General features: G+C 41.6%; 1 protein-coding gene across 1 annotated transcript; it reads right to left on the bottom strand.

Moving 5' to 3' along the window:
• Positions 1 to 13046: 13046 nt before the first annotated feature.
• LOC140224739 (crustapain-like) lies at positions 13047 to 18722 on the bottom strand. Its single transcript, XM_072301188.1, has 4 exons — positions 18322 to 18722; positions 16270 to 16501; positions 15153 to 15343; positions 13047 to 13549 (listed from the first exon to the last, which is right to left on the bottom strand). Exons 1-4 carry the CDS (start codon positions 18657 to 18659, stop codon positions 13249 to 13251), a joined length of 1062 nt encoding a protein of 353 aa, XP_072157289.1. The 5' UTR covers positions 18660 to 18722; the 3' UTR covers positions 13047 to 13248.
• Positions 18723 to 27687: the final 8965 nt, after the last annotated feature.

Genomic DNA, 27687 nt, shown 5'->3' with positions numbered 1-27687 from the left:
AAGAATTGAAGGGAATTCAATGAATGTTCACCCGCAGACTTGAAGTTTTCGCACATGTTAGTAGCAGTACAAGCAAATAAACATAATAAAATGTCGCTGAAGACATTTGTTGAATTTTTCCTCCGTGGTCGAAGCAGACGAAATGAACCGTTCAATGCCTCTGACTTCAATTTTTGTTGGAGGTTTGGAATACCGCGAGTTCCCCGCAAGTAGTGACGGTAATTAAGATGAGAAACATGAAAAATGTAAAGACTTCGAAAGTATTTCTATGAGCGATGCGTGTTCTTCGTCGGGCTCAGAATTTTGGTATTTGGCTTGGATATGGCTGAATCTGTCAGAATCTTTCCGGATAAATCACTGTGCTGTATGTCGTTGGCGCTGAACTCATTGAGCAGTGCCCTGCCGACTATGCACTAAAAATTCTGGGGTACTTATCCCTGCACGCTCGGAACTCCATGATTTCTCTCTTCGAGACATTTTCGTATCCTGTTGCATTAAAGGTAATCAATATAGAGGTCACCGCTTTTCTTTCTCCCCCCTCACCCACCCCTCTCTCACCCTTAAAAAAAGAGTGGGAAGTAGGATTTTTTGTCCAAAAGACGGAGCTGCAGGAAATCTGCATTCAAAACTAAACCGTCGGGAACACGGATGTATCAGTATACGGACGGTCACGGAGAAAAAAGACTGGTGGAATTTACTATACCAAAAGTTAATTTATTTGGCCTCTGCTAGGAATTGTGATCGATGTAGCGTGAATTGTAGTGTTATTTATCAAAATGCTATAGTTAATTTTGCTATAACTTTACCAGAACTAACCATACTTTAGAAGAATGTTATACAAACAATGTTAGAAATGCATACGTCATAGCAGGGCCCAAAATCAACTATCATTAGAGTAAACTTCACTAGTTTTTTTTCTTCGTGTAGATTTTTTTTTTTTTTTTTTTTTTTTTTTTTAATAAAACAAAACAAAATACACCTGTGCATCAAAATTCAAAATTTCCTCCCTCCAAACACCCATCCTTTAAGCTCTGATGATCCAAAAGTAACTACCGAAAATTTTAAAGCTCTTCAAACAAGTTAGTCTCAAAATTTAAGGTATCTATACCATAAGCTCTCAAGCCTCCTAATTTTGCGAAACTGGTAACGCTTAGTTCCAGCGTTCTACAAAGCCGATTTTTATGATTTTTGCGGCTATCGACGGGCAATTGTCTCTAGATAAGCCAACTCTTTTCAGATTTTCAAAATATGGCCTAGGTTTTTTTATATTAAGTGGTAAAGTTGCGAATTCTCCCATTTAAACAATGTAAATTTATATTTTTTGTCATAGTTCGTTTGAGCGTTCTACCGGGCCGATTTCCAAGTTTTTTGCGGTAATCGACGGGTAATTGGCCCTAGATGAGCCCGCTCTATTCAGATTTTGGAAATAGGACCCAGGTTTTTTTACAATCACGTTATAAAAGTGAGTGAATTTTCAGAATGCTCCGAGACTGCTACCGCTATGCGCGGGAGGATGCGCAGTGGTCGAGGAGGTTGCGCAGTAGCTGGGTAGCCTGCGCATCAGCTCTACACTTATCTACTCAAGATTCGCCCCTACTGCCTCAAGACGAGCGGTAGCCGAGTCGTCAAAGACGTCGGAAGCGTCCACTTAAAATATGGTGTGGGTTCGATCCCCGTTACCCGAAATTCTTAATTATTACCTGATTATCAATGTTCGTTGTTTTACTGCAATATTTCATCAAGTAGTCATTCCAAAACGCGTCCTTTAGACTTCAAAAAAAAAAAAATTTGTTTCTTTATTCATCAAAACCAAAAATTATTTCATTCTAAAAGTAAAGTATACCTCATTTCGTAATTTTTTAGGGGAAAAATAAAACTAACACCGATAGGAGGGTAAAAATAGGGCCGCGAAGCGGCCCATTGATGGCGCGGAGCGCCTTCAGGGGGTTGGGCCGCGTAGCGGCCAGGGGGCGTAGCCCCCTAGTAATACCTAGTCTCTGACGGACGTAACTAAAAGTAAATAAAATATATAGATTATTTTATCAGCAAATATGTGTAAGTGATCGAATATTATGTATGTTTCACAGAAGGAGTCGCTCAATATCAACGAAATAGCTTCGCTGCGCAACAATATACTCACTGAAAGCTATAATATGATCAACTTGAAAGTTTTGTAGTGTGCGCTCACACTCATTTTTTATTTAAAGCTCAAAAGCTCGAATAGCTATATTAGAGGCTGAATTTTCACCAATGTAGCCACGAATTTGCGTTCGCCCACTTCCAATCCCGCAGAGACTAATACGTGAAATTAATTGCTCCTTCATTTCAGCGCTTATGCAATTTGAGCTACAGAGAAATCTAAATAATTATTATCGTGCCATGCTTTTGCTTTCCCCGTGCAGAAACTGCGAAATAAAATTTCCTATAGTTCTCCTCAAATTCAAGACTAGCCAGCTGCAGTTAGGAAATGCATGAAAAAATGTAAAGAAAGCTCAATGGCTCCTCAGTCAAATATAAGAGATAAAATAGTGCAAAATAACACCAAAAAATAAACTCTGCACAAAAATACACTCACACAAAAATACTCTGGAAAATTCACCAAAAAAGATTGTATGTGAAATATCGTTTAGAATTTCACAAAGCTGTGAGAATTATGAAAAATACAAAAACATATTTTCATGGGCTGGTATATACAACACGCACAAAAAAACATAAAAAACAACACCAGAATTTGATGCATTAAATTTCAAAAGGTATTTTTCAATATCTTTCATAAATTTCTGAAATTTTATGAAATGTATAAAATTATGGAGCTTTTTCCGCACAAGTCACGTGATTAAAATTTTTAAAAAAAATATAATTAAGTCACTTGCGACGAATTTCTACGGCTCATCATCGGTGCGACTCAGTCGCTGAGTCGCACCGATAAGCCGTAGCTCGGAACGCGTCTGCCGCCGAAGAAATTCGTCGCAAACGAGTTAATAATAATTTTTTAAAATTTTAATTTCATGAAATGTCCCGCACGAAATTTCAATAATTTATTTTTCATGAAAATTGCAACCCTGGCTCTGCGACTTTCACCATCGATATGTGGTCTCACTCTACATGGGAAGAATTTTAACACCACGTCTACCAACGCGACGGTCAAATTGGCCTTCCATCCTGACAGCTTCCTCTCTAAGCAGTAGTCTCGAGTCTTATTGAAAAGGTAAGCGGACGACGCACAAGAATCGAGTCAATAGGAGAGGTCGGACAAACTTTGGAAACTTTGAAAGCTTATAAATCCGTTTATACAAAATTTGGAGGTTCTAAAAGTGGTTTCATTGGTTTTCTCGTAAAATTTTCTTTTACGACACCTCTTAAAATTCTAAAGTGTGACGAAATAAACATAATAATTTGCAGTCGTGGTCAAAAATTTCATGTCCGACCTCTCTTTTTGACTCGGCCCGCTGTGCGACGGGGCCGGCCGAGAAGGCGGTCATACGACCACCAAGAATCCCCTAATTAATGTTATGAGACAAGTTATGTCAGGATGCACAACCCTGTCATTTCCCGTCTCAAGAGCACAGAAGTGGACACGTAGCGTCCGAGTGAAGCAGTCCCGCCTCGGGACCAAAATTCGTCGTCTCAGACGTGAAGCCTTAACTGTGTTTTGTGACGAGCCCTGTAGTCCGTGCAACTCCATGCCTTTCGGGGCTCACGCGGGGATGGAGATACGTGCTTTTGTCGGAGGAGCGACGAATTTCTCGTTTTAAAACAATGCCCGTTACACAAACCCACTCCGAAAGCTCCTATTACGAGACGTGCTCCCTGATAATCACGGCCCCGGCCGCGTGCACCCGAACGAGGCTGCCAACTGAACTAGGAATATCTACAAAAAAATGGAAAAATTAAGAGGAGGAATGCACATGCAAAGCCGGATTCGCCATTAGGCTACTTAGGCTGCAGCCCAGGGGCGTAACTATATGAGGGGCGCACAATTTTTGAGAATTCTAAAACTTTTGTATACTTTTTTGAGCCTTTTGTCACTTTTTACTTTTGAAAACTAGCTTTTGGCATCAAATTGGTCGCAACTGGGTACCTAAAAATCGTTTGAAATCGTGTTTTTTTAGAGGCAGCTTTGAACTATATTTCTCAGTGGCGTGGCGTGCTTTGCGATACATCGATTGATCTGCCATTTAAACCCATGGAAAAAGACCCATAAACAGAGTGTTCACAGCGACTGCCTTAATAATCGATTCTTTACCATAGCTTCAAATGGGGAAGTATCGATAATCGATCATTCACGCCACGCCACTGATATTTCTGTAACCCAACATCTTCCTTTAAGTCGAGAGAGAGGGGAAGGGGTTGTGTCCCCCCTCTCCAGACACCCTCTCTCCTACGATAGTGTCTACTTGAGGGGTGTCAAACAAAGTTCAGTCTAGGGGCGCTAAAAATGTGAATCCGGCCCTATGGGCATGGAGCAAGTAGGGTCAAAAGGGCACATACTGACGAAACTGGAATAATAGCAGCCACAAGCAGTGTTTTTAAGCCGTATCCAAAGGAATAAAAAGAAATTTGAGCTGAAAATGGAAGTTTAAGCGCCTTGCGAGTTCTAGCCCCTTCCAAATTTTGAAGCCAAAATTCTGGAATTTACCTTCCAAAATTTTGTAACTTTTCAATAAATTGACCAGAATTGAAATGTGTTCGCTTAGAGGTGTTTGATATGAATTATATAATTTATTTTTACCTCTCTCGCTTACATCAACTGATGTGTCCTCTAGAAAATTCTAAAATTACACCATTGAAACACTAGGATCAAAAGAGCGTAAATCTTAATGGGCTTCATAATGGTGGAAAAAGTAGGATTTTCTTCGATGAAGTCTGCGTAGCAAAATCGACTTCGACCTTTGAAATTTAAAGGTCTAATCACACTGGCTCCAAGATGTAATTCAAGCTTCAGCGCACATTAATTCATTCAAAAAACAAAACAAAAAATTTTCTCATGCTGTTAAATAAAAGTCTGAACAAATGACTTTGTGCTCTTTTGATTTTAATCATGCCTCACATTATTACAGCCCCATGAAATCCAAAGTTTGAAAGAACTTTGAAAAGTTTACTTTCTCAAGAGTGTAGTTTAAATACCTATCCCTATAAGTCGCTCTCAAATTCATTGACTTATACTTTGAGCCTTCACATTTTGGTGAGGAAAATCCAAAGGAGGAAATTAATAGGTGACACGATAGTCTCGAAGTTTTGAAAAAATGTATAGTAAAATTTTTCGTTATATTTGGTGACTCAACGGGTTTCTGGGTCCCGGAGTCGACGGTGAAACTGCATGAACGCGTACCTCGGGTTGCGACGTTGCAAACTTCCGGTCATACTCCATTTTCTACATTGAAAATTCCTCGACGTGGCTTCCTGAAAAAATCGGCGATTTTTCCGTTCTACGTGAGGAATATTCCGTGAAAATTTGAAGCCATCATGTTGCTTAGATTTCACATTTAAAAAAAGAAAAAATACTGGGGCATAGATTTTGAAACACCAAAATCAAGATACGCGTTTTTGCAGTTTTTCCGTGAGTATTCGTCCATAGCGGGACCCAAGAGTCGCCACTTCACCAGGCAACAGCGGCTCAAAAGCGCTCGAAATTAACTTCCGTTACATAACTCGGAAAGAGACGGACCGCGGCTAATTTGAGCGCCCAATTCATCTTCCAAAAACAAAAAGAGGAAAGAAAAAACTGGTCAAAAACTTAACATGGGTTCGTTAAAACGATGGCTTGATCAATGGCGTTCTTCCGACCAGAGAAAGTGATCTGGGAGCAACGATGCCAAAACTCACCGTTCACCAACACCTCCAAGTCGAGTCCCACTACGAACGAGGGCCAAACCTGACAACTGCGCTCAGCAACGTTGCCGATTTGGACAAAACTCCCATATTTTTCATTGATCAGCCTAGGATTTTTGGATGCTGTTCTGCATCCCTGCAAGATCCGGAATTAGAGGGACCGGTATATCCTATATGTACCGGTCGCCCTGGGCGAGACGGCGGAGCTAAGCGTAACAGATCCACCGGAGCAAGCGGCGTGATTATCATATGAGCTCTCCTCCCACATCGGCATTTAAAACAATGTTTTCGAGGCTGATGAAAGTAAAAGTCAAGGCTAAGAGGGGGGGGCGGTCCGGCGGGGGGAGGGGAGTCATTTTGATGAGTCCGAGGGCTCGTTAGCGGGTGGGGCCCAGCCCCGGGCGTCGTTCCGTTCAAAATCAATGGTTCGGAAGAATAATTAATTTTGTGGGGAATTATTTTAGATTGTTCATCGCTCCTCCGTTTTTTTCAAAGCTCGCGTCCATGTTCACGGGCTTGCAGAAAGACCAGAGACCCTCCCCTGGCCTCTTGGCCTTGGCTAGAGTACCTGTACAGGGAGAGTACCGACAGATCGGTTCATGGAAGGCTCAGGGCCCAAAAGTGCAGCCACCCTTCTAACCAACTTCTAACGCACAAAATTTCACTGCCAGTCTGCAGATTCCAATTCTAACCAAGATGGCTAAGAATGTACAGAAATGAGCGTTCTTCCGCGAAATTGAGTAAATTTATGCAAAAACTGAGTCAAACACGTGCTTAATAAAGGACGGTTCGTAACAATAGTATCAGTAAATCGCTCTGGATAATTGAAATTCATAGGTTTGCTGCCCTTTTGGGCCCTAACTTTATTCGCGGAGGCATCGGTGAAGGCCTGATGGACTTTCGGAGTTTCAGATCTGTCGGTACTCTCCATATACAGGTACTCTAGCCTTGGCGACTGGTGGAACCTTTTACTTTTGGGGATTTAACAATGCCTTATGGACAATTATAGGGAAGCAACAGTCATCACTCTCTTTTCGGCTGTTGACCTACCTACATGGTGGATGATGAGCTTTGGATGACGTCATGAGCCAAACAAGTTTCCCAAACTTCGGCTTGTTTGCAAAAGGAAACTGCCTAAATGTTGTTAAACATCAACCATGTAGGTAAAACAACTATAGAATGCTGAGGTCTCGAAAGTAAAAGCCTCCACCATTGCCAAGATACCAGTGGAGGGTCTCTTGTCTCTGAGAAAGACGCCGGGCAGTTCGATGAAAAATGCCGCCTTTTGATTTAGGGGCTTGAAGCATAAGTTAAGGCGCTTAAGCCTTACGTGCAGTTTTGAAAAAAATAAGATATTAACGATTCTAACTGAAAGTAGTTTTAAAATGTATTCTGTGAAAATCCGCTTTTATTTGGATCCAATAAAATTTTTAAGCGTTATAAAGCGAGTTTGAGCTTTCTCTCGCCATAAGGCTCCACGCTGAAAACAACTCTGGCCGCGAAAGCCGTACTTACTTACTTACTTACTATACAGACATAATGTCCGCGCTCCGGTCTCAGAAGCCGAAAGTTCCAGGCGTAGCACCCTGAGCAATTGAAGCTACGGCTCTAGCACCCGGAACTTTCGGCCTGTGAGCCCGGAAAGGGCGGTTAGTCTATGCAGCCGTTCGTAACTTTTTTTAAGTGCATGCAACATCGAAACTTCAAACAAGTATCTCTCGATTTAGCAAACTCTCCACTTATGCGCCTTGGCCTCCAAGCCCCTCAGTTGCACTTTACCCTTCCTCCCCCACCGTCAGGAACATGCATGTTAGGGGACCGATTATTGAAATTGATAGACATAGCTATAGACAAAGGGGACAAAAGGGATATGGAGGGATCCTATTGGTGGAAGCGGGTGGTTGCAATAAGCTAAGGAGGTAGGTGATAGACTAACTAAATGGAACCCACGAGAGACCCTACAGTTAGTCCATCATCTTCTCATTTAGTCTATAGGACCCACCCATTTCAACCAATAGGATCGCTCAATACTCCCAATATTTTCTTTGCCCATAGCTTTGTCTATCAATTTCAATAATCGGCCCGCAGGGGGTCTGGAGTTCTGGACCCCTCCCTCTTAGCCTCGTTAATGGAGATGTTGCCTGTGTGAGGGATTTGCGATTTGACCATTGATTCTTACGTAAAAGTTCGCGAGAAACACGATACTGTCACTGGTTTTCTCTGAAATCAACTCCCAAGCTCAAAAAAAGCTCTCAAAGTGAGGCCAAAATGGAGGGGATATCCCGCCCTACCCTGAGAGCCCACCTCTACATCAAAACAAACTCTCCATGCAAAGATAGGGAGCAAATACATTAGCAGGGTTACCGTGTCTTCAGTTCAGGAGTCCCCAAATAAAGTGGCAGCCCTGTCAATGTATTTGCTCCCTATCTTTGCATGGAGAGTTTGTTTTGATGTAGAGGTGGACTCTCAGGGTAGGGTGGGATATCCCCTCCATTTTGGCCTCAACTTGAGAGCTTTTTTTGAGCTTGGGAGTTGATTTCAGAGAAAACCAGTGGCACCATCGTGTATCTCGCGAACTTTTACATAAGAATCAACAGTCAAATCGCAAATCCGTCACACATGCAACATCTCCATTGGACCTACTTTAACGCATGGTAATTCGGAAGGAGGCGTAAAAGTTAAGGGTGTGTTTCTACGAGACGCCTTAAAGCCACGCGCGCCTTTTCCCGCCGCCAAGTTTCTCTCGGGAGATAAGATCCGAGCGTTAATTAATAAATCGGATCGCATTCGTAGATCTTCGTTTTTTAGCTTTAAAGAGGCACATCCGTCACCGGCCCACCGAATCGGAGCGAGGCGGAGAGATCCGAAAGGAGCGGAATCTGAAACAGTGGGCAGTGTGCAGTCATGACACTCTCCACCATCACTTTTACGCCCGTCGCGTGGCCGCGCACCACCGACGTCAAATCTCAACCGAAAAAAGTCGAAGATAAGTCAACCGATAACGAAAATCGAGCATCATTAAAAATTTATTGACTTCAAAGCGCCTGCTGTCCTCTCTATTCTAATAAAATCATTTTTAAGACGCTTGATGGACGGAGTGAGGAAGGGAAGTAAGACGGTCGATGCTCAGGAGGGAGGAAGGGGAGTTAAAAACTCAGGGGGAACAGTAAAAAATCGTAAAAATCTTAAACCATGGCTGCACCTTTCAAATGTCTATTATCATTTTTCTCGCTTTAAAAGGTACGGCAAAGAATTGCGTCTGTAGATTTTGACAATTTTTACTGATTTTATCCAACTGAGGAAGGCTTGGTTTTAAGTCGAGACGTTTTGGTGGTATTTCTGTAAAAATTAGACTTGTTACCCGCTGTTTAAATTTTTATTAATGTATATCTTGTCATGGGCTGCGGAGTATCAAACATATCTCATAGACTATTATGGTCCAGTTTTTTCTTTCCTTTTTTCCGAAATTAGAGGTAAAGAGGAGAAGGTATCGTAAGAAAACTTTGTGAATGATAGAGAACAAAAGGAATTTGAGTATATTATTATTGATGTACAATAGGAAAAAGGAGGTAACATGCATTTTTGATTCTCAGGTCTTAGAAATTAAATAAATCAATATATGGTAAATTTTTTACCCGAACCATCGTTAAATGTTAGAGCCGAAATTTAAAAGGAATATGGATCAGTGGGTAATAATCCACTTTCAGTTGGACGTAAAAACTCACGTTCAGTTGGACTGCATAAGCAATAAACATGTCGTTGTATTTGAAAAACACAGTTGCTGTCGCTCTACAAGCTTCGATGATGATCAGTGTTTTTAATCTATTGGTAGGTATCGTCCATATAAAGTTCGCCTTTAGTTAAGATGCATAGATAACAAACATACCGAACAGCACGCGAAAATATCAATAAATCTCGCTCCATAAACTTCGCTAAACCGAACCAATAGACCACGCGTAAACCTATTTACAGATATCGTCTACTTGAGGCTCGCCTTCAATTTCGTCGAATAGGCAACAAACATACCGAGGAGCCCGAATAGTTGCCTACGCGAAAAGCACACATGTCTAGCGCTCCATGAGCTTCGATTAAAAACGACGTTTTCATCCTATCAGTAGGTAGCGTCCACCTGCAGTGCGCCTTCATTTATGCTGCATAGGCAACAACCGTACCGGGGAGCGCGAATAGTTATCTCCTCGAAGGAGACGCAATTGTATCGCATCGCTCTCGGAGCTGTTTGTGCCTATCGAGTTATCGACGATGTTGTGAGCCCACCGGTAGATACTGTCCTTAATGTCGCGCAACTTATTACCTGATTTCTAGCATCATGCGTCTTTCTTGTATTTTATTTCCTTTAACCAAATTTTTAAACGAATTTTCATTCCAAAGAATAAATTCCTTAATCTGGTTTGAACCGGGGCTAATTTTAAAGGACCTCTTATAACAAGAGAATTTGGCAGTGATCATTTTTTAGACCAAAAAACAAATCGATGGCTAGAGCGCGAAACCAAGAACCCTGGTAAAAATTGGCAGTAGAATCTGTGTTCCAAAATACCATAGACCTACAGCCGGCTGTAAGATTTCCAATAGCTTCTATAGCCGGCAACACAATTTCTTATGGCCTTTTATAGCCGATGGCGATTAAGCAACAGCCTGGCGATAAAGTGTGTGCTAAACGTTACTAATTACGGATGCTAGGACTTAGTGAGTTATTGTACTACCGCTCTCTTTTTGGGCCGCAGTATCTTGATTTAATTTGCGAGGAAAGCTCCGTACTTTTGAAGGATGCCTGCCATTCCTAATATGTTGGAGCGCCTTCAATTTCGTATGATACTGTGCAATACCTCTGGTGTGAAATAGTTGCTTCAAGCGCCGCGGTACGCTGCGGCGCGGCGGGCGGGCAGCCAGCGCTGAACGCGCATTGGCGCCTACAAACCTAACTGGGATACTTCACGCATTGCGCAATGCGTGAAGTATCCCGGTTAGGTTTGTAGGCGCCGCGCCAGTGCGCCGCTTTGTGTTAGGCTCTAATATTTAATCTCGCGGAGTCAGCGTTTTTCAACTCATGACTTTGAAATGTTTGCACACTCTGTATGGATTATTCTTATTTTAATTGATGAAAAAAAATATGTAGTAAAGGAAAATATAATGTGCGTTTTGTAAATATTAAGGTGATTCCGTACAAACTTAAGGATTTACAAAGCGCAAGAATTTCTACACAATTTCTTATAGCCCTTTATAGCCGATGGCAAAAAAGCAACAGCCAGGCGATAAAATGTACCTAAAGCCCGGCGATAGGAACTATAGCCCGGCTGTATAATTTTTTATCGCTTCGTGTAGCCCGGCCGTATGATTTTTTCCACTTTCTACAGCCAGCTTTATGATTTTCTATCGCCCTCTTCAGTCGGCTATAAAAACTCCCATGGTATTTTGAAACGCAGCTCCTATCGCCAATTTTTACCAGGGTACCTCCATTGTGGTGATTCAAAATCTCCGCTTCTAGTTGATTTTTTGAAGAGAAACAGGTCAATGGAATATGGTTTGAGATTTACAAAATATATTCTATTAACAAAGGAGAAAAATCAAGGAAGTTTTCAAGAAATTAAGTTGACTAGTTTTTCAAGGAAAAAATGAAGTTTGGCCAACGTCACAAACGGAGATACGTGGTCTCCAGTTTGGCCATCGAAGTGACGTCTTAAGTTTTAGTCGATTCCAATCGAAACCACTTATGTCACAACGGAGAAATTCGACAGTGACCAACTGGACCACATTATGCAACAAGGAATGTACTATTTCTAGCTCATTTTAAAAATAACACGCGTGCCATAAATATCCCCGTGCAGATAGGTGCTTTTATGGATGAGCCATGAATAGTGGTTCCTTGTTGCAAAATGTGATCCAATTGGCTGATAATCCTTGGATTCCAGGCGCTGTTTTGGCAAAGCGGCACGCAGAGCTTAAAGTCTCAACGGCTCGTACAGGAATTGCGCACATTCTAATTTGTTCTCAGGTCGCCAAACAGAATCTTTTCCACTCGCTGCCTGCCCTTGCACTGTCCGGAACGCACACGGTCATCATTTTTTATCTCTTATTTGCGCTCAGGATCGACCGAAAGAAAGTGGTTCCGGCGATTTTATTTATCCTGTATTTTTTTTCGCCAAGGAAAGCATTGTTTTCAAGCGGCAGAAAGGTCATTGTCTGGGACCACTTTCGCTGGCAGACCCACCGTGGGGGAGGGAAGGGGGACCAAAAGGACCTACAAAAGTATGTAAATTGACGGTGGTTTGATACGCCGCTGGAGGCTGTATCGTGTAGGTGCCGCACGGAGTTGCCAAACGTGATGAGTAATCGCGCTTTTTACGTGCGTATGTATATGAGGAATTGAAGAGAACGTTTGGTGGTATAGTGTTGTGGCTTCGCACGATATGTCAAACCTGCACCCCACTGTAGTATGTGATGTGTGCGGTAGTGGTGGATGCCGACCGCAACGCCAAGTCCTGACGCAAGTGCAAGAGTCAGTCATCCTGCCTACCATTCGGAAGAGTCTACCATATTGAAGAGGTACTTACATTCCTTCACCGGCAACATTGAGCTATTATGATAAAAAAAACAAAAAAAAAAATATAAATGTGGAATTCCATCAATTGCGTGAACTCCATTTAATAAAAAGAAACTAATAGCATTCCATTTTGACCCAAAGCTGCGCAGCTCCTAGTTCTCATAAAATTAATGGGAGCAGAGCAACGAAGAAAATGTATTTACGGGGTCGAATTTTCATTTAAAGGAAATTTTCAGGGAGTACAAATACATAGAAACTGTTTCAAGTTTCAAGTTTAGCGATACAATGGTATTGGTTCCTTTCTACATTACGCAGTCCAGCTATGCCAATGGTATTGGTGGACACCTGACTAACTACCATACGGGGTAAAAAGCCCCCAGATCGAAAAGCCTAATATTCGTTTGGACCATAAAACATGTATCCGTTACAGGGGCTACGCCTCCTGATTGCTTCGCGGTCCAACCCCCCGAAACGCTCCTCAGGCGTTAAGCGTTACGCGTTACTCTTATGATTATACGGCAGACGGGCTCATACTTAGTTTGAAAAAGAGGGAAAATGGAGAAAGAACGGGGCACGAATGGGTTAGTTCGTGTCGAGGTGTGAAGAAAGTTATCACAGGTTTACAGGTTAGAAAAAAAACTGAGATGATTGAATGTATGTTTTTACATTTTTTTTTATTTTAATGATATGGTAATTCAATATCCGGAGAAAAAGAAGCGGTTAGTGGTGTTTAAACCCCGTTAGTATCACAGCAATACTCACAAGTCGCGTGAAACCGACCTTGGTCTCTGGTCCCCGGTTTACAGTCCATCTCGATAGAATTCGGTTGAAACAACGTAACTGGATTGTGAGCAACTTCAGACGGCTCGGCGATCTCGTTCAGTCTCAACGCCTTGCATTACATTTGCTATACCACACGCGTTTGAGCCCATCTTAAGTCTAAAGAAACCGTTTTCTCCCCAATTTTCACCCCAGCTGTTCTTGAAGATCCAGTAATCGCCTGCCCTCTTGTCCGTGCCGTATCCTACTCCAAGAACTGCATGATTTAGCCTTCGCGGCAATGACGAGCAAAACATAGGCATCATAATACCACCGTTATAAAATTGCATGTCGGTTGCGTCGATAGCATTTGAGGTGGGTCCGTTTACTGCAATATGCCTGAATAAGATAGAGGAAAAAGAATAAGTTATCAACTATATGGATTGCATTTTGCAGAAAGGAACCAAGAGCATTCCAATGACGCTAAGACTGTGCAACTTTTTTTACCTTGCAAATATTAACTGCACATCTGAACAAGTTTTCTTTTTATTCGCAACTAACTATGAATGGACCACTAGACAAGGTACGAATTTCAGCACTCTGATATATGATCCGTAACCAAAATTTCACGTAGAGCACGATGCGCACAATGAAAATTATCGAAATCAACTCCTCACAACGATATTTAATGATTCTTGATGCGTGAATTCAAACCACCCGCTCATGAAAACTCAATGCTCTACGTGATTCACATCGCGCGCTAAACGTTATCATGACAGTCTCTGCGCGATGTAAAAATCTGGCAACCTCAATCTTGACGCTTTGGCTCAGCTATAGCAAATTGCCTATAGTTCGAACAACACATGGTGGGAAATGAATATTGCTCGATTAAGAAACTTGCTGAGACCGTTGTCGTGCGCGATTTGACTCACGTAGAGCTTTGAGTTTCTTGTGAGCGGGCAGTTCAAATTCCTCGTAACCAATGTGAAATGAAAAGGTTAATATCTTCGTTAGGAGTTGGTTTCAGTAATTTTCGTTGCGCGAATCGTGTTCTACGTGAAATTTTGGTTAAGAAACATGTACCGGAATGCTTAAATTCGTACCTTGTCTAGTGATCCATTCGAGAAGAAAATTACCTTGGTAAATTTAACTTTATACATGACTTCATCAGTAATTTGACTGCAAAGATTGTAAGTTGCACAATCATAGCAACATTGGAGTGCTTTTGGTTCCTTTTTGAAAAATGCAATCCATATCAGGTACAATATATGATTCAGCGGTGTCGTTATTTTTACTATATCTCGGGTTAATGAAGATGGGGCGAAATACGGAAGATTTTTTTTCAAAATGCACCAAAATTGACTGAATTTCTTTTCAGAAAAGTCAATATTTTATCAGAGCGCGGTGCTGATAACTTCCCCCATCTCGCAATGGAAAAGTAATTAATTCCCTGTGATCCATCAGTCAAGCTCAGAAGATAGCTTTGTAGATGCAGCCGGCGCGGCGCTTTATGCAGGTGAAAGAAAATCATGGGAGACGGTAGCCACCTCCGGACAAAGTCTAAACATGACAACAGCGGAAAGCGTCCAAACAAAAAAGGTGGCAGCCAACCATAGACACACATAACTCCCTTATTCTGGAAATTGATTCAGTTCTAATAACCATCACAGATTTCGAGTGGTTAACCAACTTATATTCGATCGCTAAATCGAGTGTCTGAAAAACAGCAGGAAATGGTCTCGTTTTGGGAAACTCTTTGAGGGCATTTTCATCGGCGGATCCAGCGAATTGGCAACGTTGTCTTTCTCCATTTAAACATACGGAAATGTATCGATTGTTGGAGGGCCAGGTGCTCAAACAAGAATCGATTGTTTAGCATAGGTTTAAATGGAGGAAATCCTGTGTTGCCAAATTGCTCCGCCTCTGGGTATTTTCCTCAAATAATTAACTTTTTAAGCGTGAGGCCTTTAAAAACTTCGGTATTTTGTTACATCATACTTACTGTTTAAGTGCACGTTCATCGCGCGGCTTCATGTTGATGATCTTTGTGACCTTAATACCGCCATCACCATCTTCACCTCTCTGGACCTTGCAGCTACCATCCTTCCCGGTGTAGGGATAGGACGCCTCCGTCCTTAAGCTATTATTCATGAGGTATTTAAAAGCATTGTCCATCCATCCTCCATTACATCCCTGCGTCAAAAATACCACGGTGAATTTAGTGTGCAGTGCAACTGGTGTAAACAACTGGGGAAAGGGAGGGGCGGGGGCATATGGGTCGCGGTTCATGTGGCGGCGACTTTTAGTGCGCGGCAAATTTTAGAAAGTGTTTATGCAAGTAATTATTTCTTTTTCTTTTTTTACACAGAATTGCCCAGAAAGCGGGATGTTTGAATTCACGCGTCAAGAAACATTAAATATCTTGGTTGGGAGTCAATTTCAGAAATTTTTCATTTTACCAGATTGCCATATTTTCGTATCGCAAAGACTGCCACGATAACGTTTAGTTTGCAATCTGACGTACGTTGACCACTGTGTTTTCATGAGCGGGAGGTTTGAATTCACGCGTCAAGAAAAATTAATTACCTTGATTAAGAGTCAATTTCAGTAATTTTCGTTGCACGAATCGTGTTCTACGTTAAATTTTGATTCAGATACATGTATCAGAATGCTAAACTTCGTATCTTGTTTAGTGGTCCATCGGAACGAAATCAGTAACGTAGCATTTGTATAACTAAACGTAGTCTACCATCATACACAATAAAAAGATAATGAATCCTTCGGTGACATATTCACGCGCTTTTAACTGGGATTCTAGGAGTATCAGATCAGTGAGAAAATGGGCTTAGGAGCGGACCACAGTGGTCAAATATTTCTGAAAATTATGGAAAATGACAGCTAAAAAAAGGTTACAGTCCACACCAAATAAGAGAAGTTACAATTTGGCTTGGCTTTTTTGTAATGGATTATAATACGCTGTTGCTTCGGGCAAGACGTGTAACAGTTACTCTTACTCCCATTCTGAGTGTAACCATGGGTAAAATTTCGAATACCTACATATAGGAAAATTATAATTATTTTGATAGAAAAGAACGTGAGGTCTTGCGGACCATACTTACTTGATTTGATTTTGTGTCACAGTCTACTAACTGTTGTTCAGATCGTCGGGTCAAACTGTTGTTCTTAATGGCATCATTTGACTCGACTGCTCCCACGGTGGAAAAGGCCCAGCAAGAACCGCATTGTCCCTGGTCTTTTGGTGGGGCAACTTTACCCTCCTCGAACCAGTCCTTGGTACTAGGTATCTCCTTAATTTCCTTTGAATACGTCGGAAAATTTTCTTTTTCCACACTGAATCAAAGTTTAAAAAAATATTATTGTATAAAAGACCTAAAATTAGAGACCTTAAAGACCTTAAATTCATTTTATTCCCTTAACGAGAAATTTTTCTGCGGAGTGGGAGACTAACGTTCAATACTACTTTTAGAGGGACTTTTTCAAAAAAAATGTGTACTATTTTTGCGCAGGATTCCGAAAATTGAAGTAGGCATTAATAGAATTCTTGAAAGCTGAACTATTTACAGAATTTTGGTTGAAAACTTTAAGCTGTCCCCCATGATTACGAAAAATATATTCCGTAACTGATGATATAATAGCCTGGGTTTATATCTTATCAAATATTTGAACAATTTGACCGACAAAACAAAGGGAAATGTTGGCGATTTTAATTCAAAGATATTTAAATAAACTGTCAATTTTGATACAACTTTTGATACATTTTTTTCTGTGAAATATCTATGATCGATTCATACTAAAGGGCTTTGGTTGTTTAGGTGGTTTTAGATGAGGAAAAATCGATTCGGGGGAAAATCGATCGGGGATAAGAGGATCGAATTTCGAACTTTTCGATGGCGAGCGCTTCCTACTTCTCTGAAGAATATTGGGTCAAAATTTCAAGCCATCATTTACTTTAATTATAGTATTGTTTTTTCTAGTGAATTATTTCTGAAGCTGACAACAATGCCGGCAAACTTCATCCATGCTTTTCTAAAATTCGCGATTCATCATTGCCCAACTATAACTTGCACAAGTTTGGTCGATTTTTAAATCATTTTCGCGCTGTATTCACGCCGAATCGAAGGCTGAAGTGCAAAACCGCGTATCTCCATCGCAGTGTTTCGAAATTTTCGCTTATATTTTATTTCTCGAAAAGAAACAAGCCAACTTTATTGCTTGAAATTAATACATGAATGTCCTGCTTACAGCGAAGAAAAATCAAGGAAGTGTTCAGGAAATCACGATGGCTAGTTTTCCGATAGAAACATATAGTATGATAGGAAGTCTGTAACGTCGCAAACGGAGATACGTGATTTGTACTTGAACGCAAGCGCCCTTTTGCCTTTCTCGGTCATATTCAATGTCAAATAATTCAGCTAGATGGAAACTTATTTATTTCTGAGTGTTTGAAAAATCCAAATAAAGAACGCCTTTAATCGGGAGCATCTTAAAATGTGACCATACCGACTAACAAAATTGAACATATTGTAAAAATCTGGAGAGCATTGTTAGAATGAGCGAATTTGATAATGACCCTCGATGCAAAAATGCAACAAGAACTCGACATTCTGTCCTCTAACCCGCCTCCCACCCCTCCCCCCAAAAAAAAGAATTAAAATATGTACTTATGTGATACAATAGGGTAAACTGTGCCTACAGTTGGAAACTATAGTTGTTCACCGCAGCGGAAAACCCCGTTTAAGGTAAAAAAAATATCAATGTTTGGTTTTCAATGCTGAAAACGTTTTGAAACTCTGAAAAACATTTGGCCAAAGTTTTTAGGCATTATATGCATTATTAATGCTGTTATGAGCGTTTGAAGTGAGTCCAGCGCGGAAAAATAATCTTCAGGTCTCAGACTCAGGCACGAAGTTTTCTTCCCAGTGATCTTGGGACTGGCAAACTTAAACACCAGTTTTCTCGAATTCCCAGTTTTTCGTTCTTGAACATCGAATTTCTGCCAAAAGATCAGTTTTTGGGTGTTCTTTGCGCGCCTAGCGCTGCAAAGTAAACCCCTGTACAGGCTGCGGTATACTTTTATTTAATTTTGTTTTTTGCCCATCTTAAGGCACAGTTTTCCATGCTGCGTCACAAAGCTTAAAAACTGATCTTACCTTTTCAAAAGTTTAGCGGAGTCCAGATTGGCGCGCCTCGTCAAAAACTCCTCCTGGGTCCAATCAGCCATCTCGTTAACGCCGTATTCCGCCGTTCCCTGCTCCATCTCGTTCAACATGTCGATTTTCTCCAGGTTCTTCGCGAAGACGTGGAACCGCTCCAACGCCTGCGTCGGCGACAGATACTGCCTGCCGTACTTGTTGCGGAAAGACTCGAACTCCACGAAGTTCCGCTCCAGCTTTTGCTCGGGCGAAAGAGAGACGCGATTCAACCCGCGGGCTTCACTGCCGGCACCACACGCGATGAACGCAAAAGCCAAAACGAACACGGGAACCATTATTGCGGGAGTGGAGGAGTCTGATCGGGGTTCGATTTCCGCAAAAAGTGAGGAAACTCGATCGGCGACGCATTTTTATAAGAACGGAATTATCTAGCGCCCAGGTATGTTGACGCACGAGGTGGGCACTTCAGAGGCTCACGCAGGAACTTAAGCTCGGAACTGTGTTTTCGTAGAATCTATCCGGGAAAAGTAGCGATGCTCTCGACTCTCGAGAAATGAGCTTATTGTGATATTGTTTGTATGTTTTTCGAGGAAAAAAATTCTATTCCCTATCTTTATTTTATAATTTGTTTACCGAGCCATCCTAGTAGCGCTCATTGTAAACTTGGACGTGTTTCTACCGGACAGAACTATGTGCAAGCGGGAAAGATGGGATGTGCTCGTTAGTCGAGGGCCGTGAGATACACCGAGCCATCCTAGTAGCGCTCATTGTAAACTTGGACGTGTTTCTACCGGACAGAACTATGTGCAAGCGGGAAAGATGGGATGTGCTCGTTAGTCGAGGGCCGTGAGATACACCGAGCCATCCTAGTAGCGCTCATTGTAAACTTGGACGTGTTTCTACCGGACAGAACTATGTGCAAGCGGGAAAGATGGGATGTGCTCGTTAGTCGAGGGCCGTGAGATACACCGAGCCATCCTAGTAGCGCTCATTGTAAACTTGGACGTGTTTCTACCGGACAGAACTATGTGCAAGCGGGAAAGATGGGATGTGCTCGTTAGTCGAGGGCCGTGAGATACACCGAGCCATCCTAGTAGCGCTCATTGTGAACTTGGACGTGTCTCTGCCGGACAGAACTATGTGCAAGCGGGAAAGATGGGATGTGCTCGTTAGTCGAGGGCCGTGACAATGAGTGGAATCGTAAAGATCCGGAGGGATTACCTCATGAGTCCTGTCCGCAACGCTCTGGACACAAGCCCACGGCTCACAAGTTCTGCTTACAGTTAATTGGCACATAGTTCCGTTTGCTGAATTGGGAAAGTGGGATTTTACATTCTGCCAAACGGACCCAGATAAGACAGAAATATTTAGCCAATATTTAAACAATGTTGTTTTGATATTTATTCAAACATTGAGCCAATATTGGTTAAATATTGAGCCAATGTTAAAAGTGTACACATTTTTCCTTTTGGCATAAATACTGTGGCAATACTTTAAAATACTACGAAATACTGTGCCAATACTGTGAAAATATGTTTATAATATTTTGGGTGAACATATTATTTTTAAGAATACTAAATAAAAATTCTTTAAATATTTTTTAAAAACATAATTTTGAGTAAAATATTATCAAAATATTGTCAGTATTGTGTACGTAAATATTGCGAAAACACTGACAATATTTGCCCAATATTATTGTAAAAATATTATGTCTTATCTGGGGAACTATGTGCCAACTGTATGTGGGACTCATGAGCCGTGGTTATCTGTCTCGAGCGTTGAGGACAGGGCTCATGAGTTAATGGCTTCGGGTCGTCACCCTTAGAATCGAACGACGTCACTGGCACTTTATGATTCCCATTCATTCTTACGGCCCTGTACTAACAAGCACACCCCACACCCCATCTTTCCTACCTGCACATAGTCCTGTTTGGTATAAATACATTTAATTAATAATGATCTGGAAAAGGAAATTGCCGCGGGGGCGCCCTTTGGGGGGCTCGGGGAGTATTCTCAGTGGCCTCTTAGCCTCCCTAACCAGTCCCTTGGGGCCTGCCTGCCCTCCCAAAAATCTACTTGGCATCTCCCAACTAATGTTAGAAGTTTTAGTAAATAAGTTCGTGACATATCTTTCATCTTTGAAAATATATTTCAATCGATTTTTTTGGTATGAAGATCTTAGAAGCGCCCCTCAGACGACTCGATTTTTCATAATATTCCCGAAATGACCCACCCTTCTTGAGAGCTGAGGAAGGTCTCCGAACCCCCTAAAAGAGGTGTTCTTCTAGGCTCTTCAGAACGCTCCCGTCTTCTCTCACAAAAAGTTCCTAGTTCCGCTTTTAGTAAACAGCAAAATTTACTGCATACCGGCCTAAAAATTTGCGTGGAATTTCTGCTAGAACCTGAAATAAAGTATCGAAAACTCTTAAAAGTGCAAGCTAGGTAGCATGTTCACGTAGGCAAAGGAATAAGAAAGTTTTCCCGATCGGTAGATTCTGTCAGTTTTTCAGGCATTTCTTCCCTTTTAAATTTTCCCATTTTTTTAAAACTTTAATTTATTTGGCAAAGACAGAAATTAGAGGAATGAGAAATACAGACTCATCGTGGAATTGAAAATTTGCGTCAAATTTTTGCATTCATGAAATAACTAACCCATCATTTTAAAATGTGTATCATTGGATCTAGCTGCCATGTTTCCAGGATGCATGATTTTATGCGAACATAAATGTTTGCTCATGAAATTGTCTCAATTGTTCATTTCGCTGAATTTCATGAACGTCGTCAATCTTCTTGAGAGAAAGGAACTGTCTATGCTGTGAGTGTTTTTATCATATTATAATCCTCTTCGAGTGATAGAATCATGGGTAAAGTCTGGCCGTTTACTTTGATCGCCATTTCTCATTAGCCGTGAATTGTACCAGGAAAAATAAAGACAAGTATAGAAGTGCAAATATTGCACTAAGCAGCAGGGCTCCTGCCTCCTTGTCGACTTGAGGATGCACTTAATAAATTCCTTTTTTACGAGGAACACGACGATTATATTAGGAAAGCTCGCTATCTACCCAGAAGCAATGGAAAAGTTTTGAAGTGTGAAGGTATAGAGAGAGTGCCTTCCTGGGCTCTTCCTGGGGGCGAAAGGGGGGCCGGGGGCTTCCTTCAGAAAATATTCGAAATTTGAAGTAACTATCATGCAATTTAAGCCGATTTCGTGATGAATAATTACCAAATATAAACGTCTTTCCTTCCTTTTTCCGCCGTTCCTTTCTTCTTACTTTCTTCCCTTTTTCTTCCCTTACGCCCCCCTCCCTCTGGATCCACGTATGGTGTCATCATCCTAGTATTTCCTTTCTCTCTTTAATGTTGAATTTTACTCACGTGCATGTGGCACACACGAATCTTAAACATTTCAAGAGGATCTTAACGAGATGAGGGCTATCTAACACCTTGTAGTTACACTACTCAAGTGCCTATTGGAATCCTACTAACATTCCGACGATAACCACTTCAAATATTGACGTCTTCAATCTCCGCGGGAACACTGGTGTGGCGAGCTTTGCAATGCATCGATTGATCTCCCATTTAAACCTACGGAAAAGGATCGATAAACAGTGTTTCCGCAACGAGCACCTTGATAATCGATCTTTTACCACGGTTTCGAATGGGGAATATCGATTATCGCTCGTTCTCGCCTTGTTATTGCGCGAGAAGTGAGATTTTTGAGGAAGACTCGGATCAAGGAGTACAGGGTCCGGCTGGTTTTGCAGTGATCGAGTTCTTAATTCTAGTCCACTCGCCCAGTATACGTTATATACCTTCTTTTCGTGTTCTTTCAAAAGTGTATGTTTCGCGTGTTAATCTACTCTTGCGAAGTTACGAATAATTGTAAAAACTTAAATGTCATTTGATGAATAGGAAATTAGAAGGAAAGTACTAGACTAAAAGTATTTGTTATTTTGTTCTCCGATCATTAAAGTGTTTTTCTTTTCATTCAAAAAAATAACTTTCACTTCAAGCTTCACGTGAAATGATACGGTGTTTCTTGGAGATTTCTCGGCACGAAAAACGAAGGGGCTCTTTGAAGCCAAGGCTCTTGACTTTTTGGACTTACACTTGTCTAACAGGATTCGACTCAAATATGGTCCGAGTAGTATTTTTCGGGAGACTTGTCGGCCCTCCGAAACCGCACGCCCTTGCCAATTTGCACCGATAATTCGTCTTCACAAGGAGTTAGTGGAAGTGTGAGGAAAGAGGAGATTTCGGGGGTCCTGACGCGGGTGGCCGAAAGGAATCACGTCCGATTGCGTGACGTGGCCGTGTCGTCGCGTCACCGCGGTTACTCGTTGTCGTTAGCCGCCGAAAAACGTCCCAAGACGGTTGCGGTTATGTAAATCCACTCCAGGACCGGAACGGAATATGGGAATCACGGGAGCAGAGGCTACGGACGGAGACGGAAAGAACTGCCGTGCTAAGGAAGAACGCCGTATCAACATTCGAGAGTTGCCAAATTTCCTTCGGTGAAATGTTTGTTTTATAGGAAAGTTACGAATATTCTTCCTTGAAATTTTCAGACAATGCAGATCTAATTGCATACACAATTATCTGAGAAATTGGAGGAGAAATATTCACAAATGTTCCAGAAAATTGGGGATTTTCCAGAGGAAATTTGGCAACGTCTGACGGCTTATACGGCGTTCTTCCCTCCTACGGCAGTAGACTAAAGGAGCTGTGGGAAAATGTGAAATGCGTTCGCGCCGCGCCGCGCCGGCTTGGTGCTCCCCGGGAAGCCGGCTGGCAGCAAGGTTACTCCAAAATCCACCGCGCAGGCGCGCACTCCCGGCGTTTTTGCATTGCGTCGCTGTCCTTCTTTTTAGATTTGCACGGAATCAGTGGCGTGCGATATATCGATTGATCTGATATTTACACCTATGGAAAAATATCGATAGCCAGTGTGTTCGCAACGAACACCTTAATAATCGATTCTTTACCGTAGCTTCGAATAGAGAAATATCGAAAATCATCGTTCACGCCTCGCCCCTGCACGGAATAGAGCGGCAAAGAGGCTTAAACCTCGGTGGTGGCGTTGCGTGGGCTGTAACTTTGGGGGGGGGGGACGAAAGTACGTAAAACGAGGGGGGGCAGCTAAGAGTTCCCACCTGGTTTAATTTACAAGTTTAGGGTCTCGCCTGTATACCCAATCTGGGGACGACGAGACCCTCAAATTCGGATTGCTTAGGTGGATTGTCCACGAAAAGATCTTTTTCTAAGCCTCTACGTCACTTTAGGTAAGCTTCATTTTTTGAAGGGGAGCTATGTCCCCCACCTTTTGGGGTCAGTATCTCGAACACGAATCGGCCGATTTTGGATTTCTTGTTGTCTGTGTGGGTTAAAATTGTCTGGACTTTCTGATTTCGATTAAATAATTTCAAAAAGTTCGCGAAAACCCGACTTATGAAAAAAGCCCCCCCTTCCCCCTTTTACCTTTCACGGGAGGCCGAGGGGCTCCGAGGCCATGCAATTTGAATTTCTTGGAGTCGCTTCCCTCTTTACATTTTCGCAGTCCTGGACTTCATTCGACCTGAAATATTCGAGGAAAAGGCCTATAGCCCGATTGTTGAAACTTTAACTGGCTATGTCGGCAAGATAAGACAAGACACAGCCCTTCTGCACCGCGTAATACATCGATTTTCGATTCTTGTCGTGCCGACATAAATTTCAGCAATCGGACTGCTAGTGCGGTAGATCTGCACCACCCTGTGTGAACATAGATATGTTCACAGTAATGTATGTTGTTAAAGTAATGCTCAGTTCCCACTTAAAATTCGGGTACTCTTACTTTCATACCAGGCGTGATTTTCATGTTCACTTTCTTATTCCGTTTTCACACTCACTTTTAATTCGCATTTCGTAGCGATGTATAGAGTGAATAATATTTTTCATTCTGCGGCCAAAATTTGATGTGGCCCCTCTCTTTTTAATACGACGAATTATTACTATAGAAATGAGTTATCTCCATGAATTATTTATAAGCATTCTTGTCAAATGTGGCAGCTTCAAGAGGGCTGTTTAGATAGCAACTATATTCAGGTATCAGGCATTGTTGCTACATTACTCGCGTCAAACTCTCGAGTCGTCATGAGTTGATTACGTCACCGCAATTATGTGTTTCCCATTCATTGCATCCTCTTTTTTGCAGCGACGCCGCACAGTGGAACGAGTTTCTTGAAGAAGTCGGACATGAAATTTTACACAAAAATTGCAAATTTTGATGTTTATTTCGTCACATTTTAAATTTGAAGGGGTGCTTATGGCAGTAATTATCACGAGGAAACCATGGGAACTACTTTTAGAACCTCTAAATTTTGTATAAACGGAGTTATAAGCGTTTAAAGTTTCCGAATTTCGTCCGACCTCTCCCATTGACTCGATCCACTGTGCGCCGTAAGACACAAACTCACAAACTAAGCACATTATCTATTACCATTCCTCTTTCCCAATATCACGTCTAGGTAACCGTTGGGTAGTAACCATTAGTAGTAACCGTAGTAGTAGTAACCGTTGAGTAGATGCTACGCTCTATCCGGTTTAGGAAGGCGGTGAAATGTCATGAAGAATGCGACATGGGGGGCTTCAGCGCCCCTCTCCCCCAGATTGATGCACAATCGTCGATGGGAAAATACCCTTAATTTGCGATGGAGCCTACACAAATATGGAACAAATAGATTTTTAAAAAATGAGAAAACAAACCACACCTCAGCTTGAAAGGGTTGATTCTACGACTATGTGTGCAAAAAATTCTTGAATATCATAGAAAATGTCTCCACTATAAAGCATATCAAAGTTTAAAAACGCGACATTGTAAATCTGAGAGAAACGCGGTTAAAATGTAGACTGTGTCAGCAGGCCTCTCATCGTGCATGTCTAGAGTTTTAAATTGAGCTTAAAAACATCTTTAAATTCAATGTTTATTGAAAAAATAACATCATGATTCATAATTTCGCCTTCAAGTGTAAGCAAACAACACTGCTAATGCCGCTAAGTTCATTATTAGAGATAGAGCAGGCGTTGTTGTCGCTTCCCGTATTAATTCGCGCCGCGCATCTTGCTGCTTGGAAGTTGGAACAGCGTCCGAAGCGCCTTCAATTTAGTGTATATGCAACACAGGCATCCTTTGAGCACGAATAGTTGCATCAAGGCAATCCAGGCGTTATCATTATCGTTGCGTTGCATTTAGCAGCCGTTATGATAGCTAGGCGCGGCTCGTCGTGGTATTAACATTTGTTTTATACTGTATGATTGGAGGAAGACACTTTCCCAGTTCTTTTGATGACGTTAGCGTATAGTAATTCATCATCCATGGCCGGCTGTTTCCCATTCTCACGAGTGAGGTATCACAATTAAGCCTATAAGAGGAAAGGTATATGGAACCGCGCCATGCGGCTTGTATGGTCAAGTTTTAACGAATTAATAAATTAATGTTATAAGATGACACTTTGGAAAATGACCCTCGACTGCCCAGAGCTAATTTTTCAGGAGAGGCAAGAAACGAAATTTTGGTGTAAACTACCAAGTTTTTTCACCAGAAACATTATCAAAAATTTAAAACACATGGACGTTTGAACTCAACATCAGTTTTCATACTATCTGTTCTGCACAAAAAATCAATACTTCTTATTGTCTTATTAACCAGGTAAAACTATTTAATCTTGGTTTATACTCACAATTGTTGTTTTCAATATTTGGACTTTTTGAATCAGGTAGGCTACGGAGAAGGCGTCCAGCCAAACGGTGGGTAGAATGTACCCGTGAAGAGATAGAGAGATGCCAGTTTCCAAAGGATCTCTACCGTGACAGATTCCTATGGCGGGTAGGCGTCGCAGAGCGCCCTAGCGCGCCGTAAAAGCGGCTTATACTTGCACATGAATCAGTCACGATCTATCAGTTTAAAGAAAATGAAACATTTTTGCCCTATTTGCGACGGACTACTTAAATACGCATGGTGTCAATTCTTCCTTACAGTGCTAATACCAAACAAAATCTTGATAGTGAAATTCCCGCAGTCAGGGGTCTTCGTTCAAAAGTGCCGCGGAGTCACAAGGACGTTCAGTGACGTTGCGTGCTTTGCGATACATCCATTACTGTCCAATTTTGACCTATGGAAAAGGATCGATAAACAGGGTGTCCGTAACGAACACTTCAATAATCGATTCTTCGCCATAGCTTCAAACGGGAAAATATCGACAATCGATCATTAGCGCCTCGCCACTGATGGATATATTTTTCTCCTTCCATTGTATCTTTCGATATTTACTCAATATATTTTACCGAAATAAACTGCATGCCCACCCGATGTCTAAAAGAGCTTTGAGATTCCAATGGACCACTAGACAAGGTACGAATTTAATCATTCTGATACATTTTTCTTAACCAGAATTTCACGTAGAGCACGGTTCGCGCAACGAAAACTAATGAAACAAACTCCAAACGAAGATATTAACGTTTTCCTTTCACATTGGTTACGAGGAATTTGAACTGCCCGCTCACAGAGAAACTCAAAGCTCTACGTGAGTCAAATCGCGCACTACAACGGTTTCAACAAGCTTCTCAATCGAGTAATGTTCATTTCCCACCATGTGTTGTTCAAACTATGAGCAATTTGCTACAGCTGAGCCAAAGCGTCAAGATTGAGGTTGCCAGATTTTTATATCGCAGAGACTGTCATGCTAACGTTTAGCACACGATGTGAATCACGCAGAGCATTGAGTTTTCATGAGCGGGTGGTTTGAATGCAAGCATCAAGAATCATTAAATATCTTTGGAAGGAGTTGATTTCGGTAATTTTCGTTGTGCGCGTCGTATTCTACGTAAAATTTTAGTTAGGGAGCATGTACCAGAATGCTGAAATTCGTACCTTGTCTAGTGGTCCATTCCGCAGAACGTCGAAACATTAAAATGAGTTTCTTTCGAAAAGTTGGTTAACTTTCTTAACCATGCATTAAAGTCTCCGTTCCTGATGAAATGATACGAAGCGCGCACGGACGGCGTGGGTGCGTGATATCGGTGGCTAAAAGGCGACACCACGTGACTCCATTGTGGTGTTTCAAAATCTTCGCTCCTACATTATTTTTTCGAAGAGAAACAAGTCTACTTTAGCTTGAAATTAATACAAAATATTCTGATGACAGAAGAAATATCAATTAAGGAAGCTTTTAAGAAATTACGTTGACCAATTTCCCGAGGAAAAAATTAAGTATACACAAAAAAAGAAAAAAGGGGTTTTGGATGATATGGACATTTCGAATTAATTGTGGTAGCATCTCAATAAGATAGGTTACTAATCCACATGTTGCGGTACTACCCCAACTT

The sequence above is a fragment of the Bemisia tabaci genome, chromosome 6 (assembly GCF_918797505.1).
Source record: "Bemisia tabaci chromosome 6, PGI_BMITA_v3".
NCBI lineage: Eukaryota > Metazoa > Arthropoda > Insecta > Hemiptera > Aleyrodidae > Bemisia > Bemisia tabaci.
Note: the sequence above shows the minus strand (reverse complement) of the source record. Positions and strands in the feature narration are given on the sequence as shown.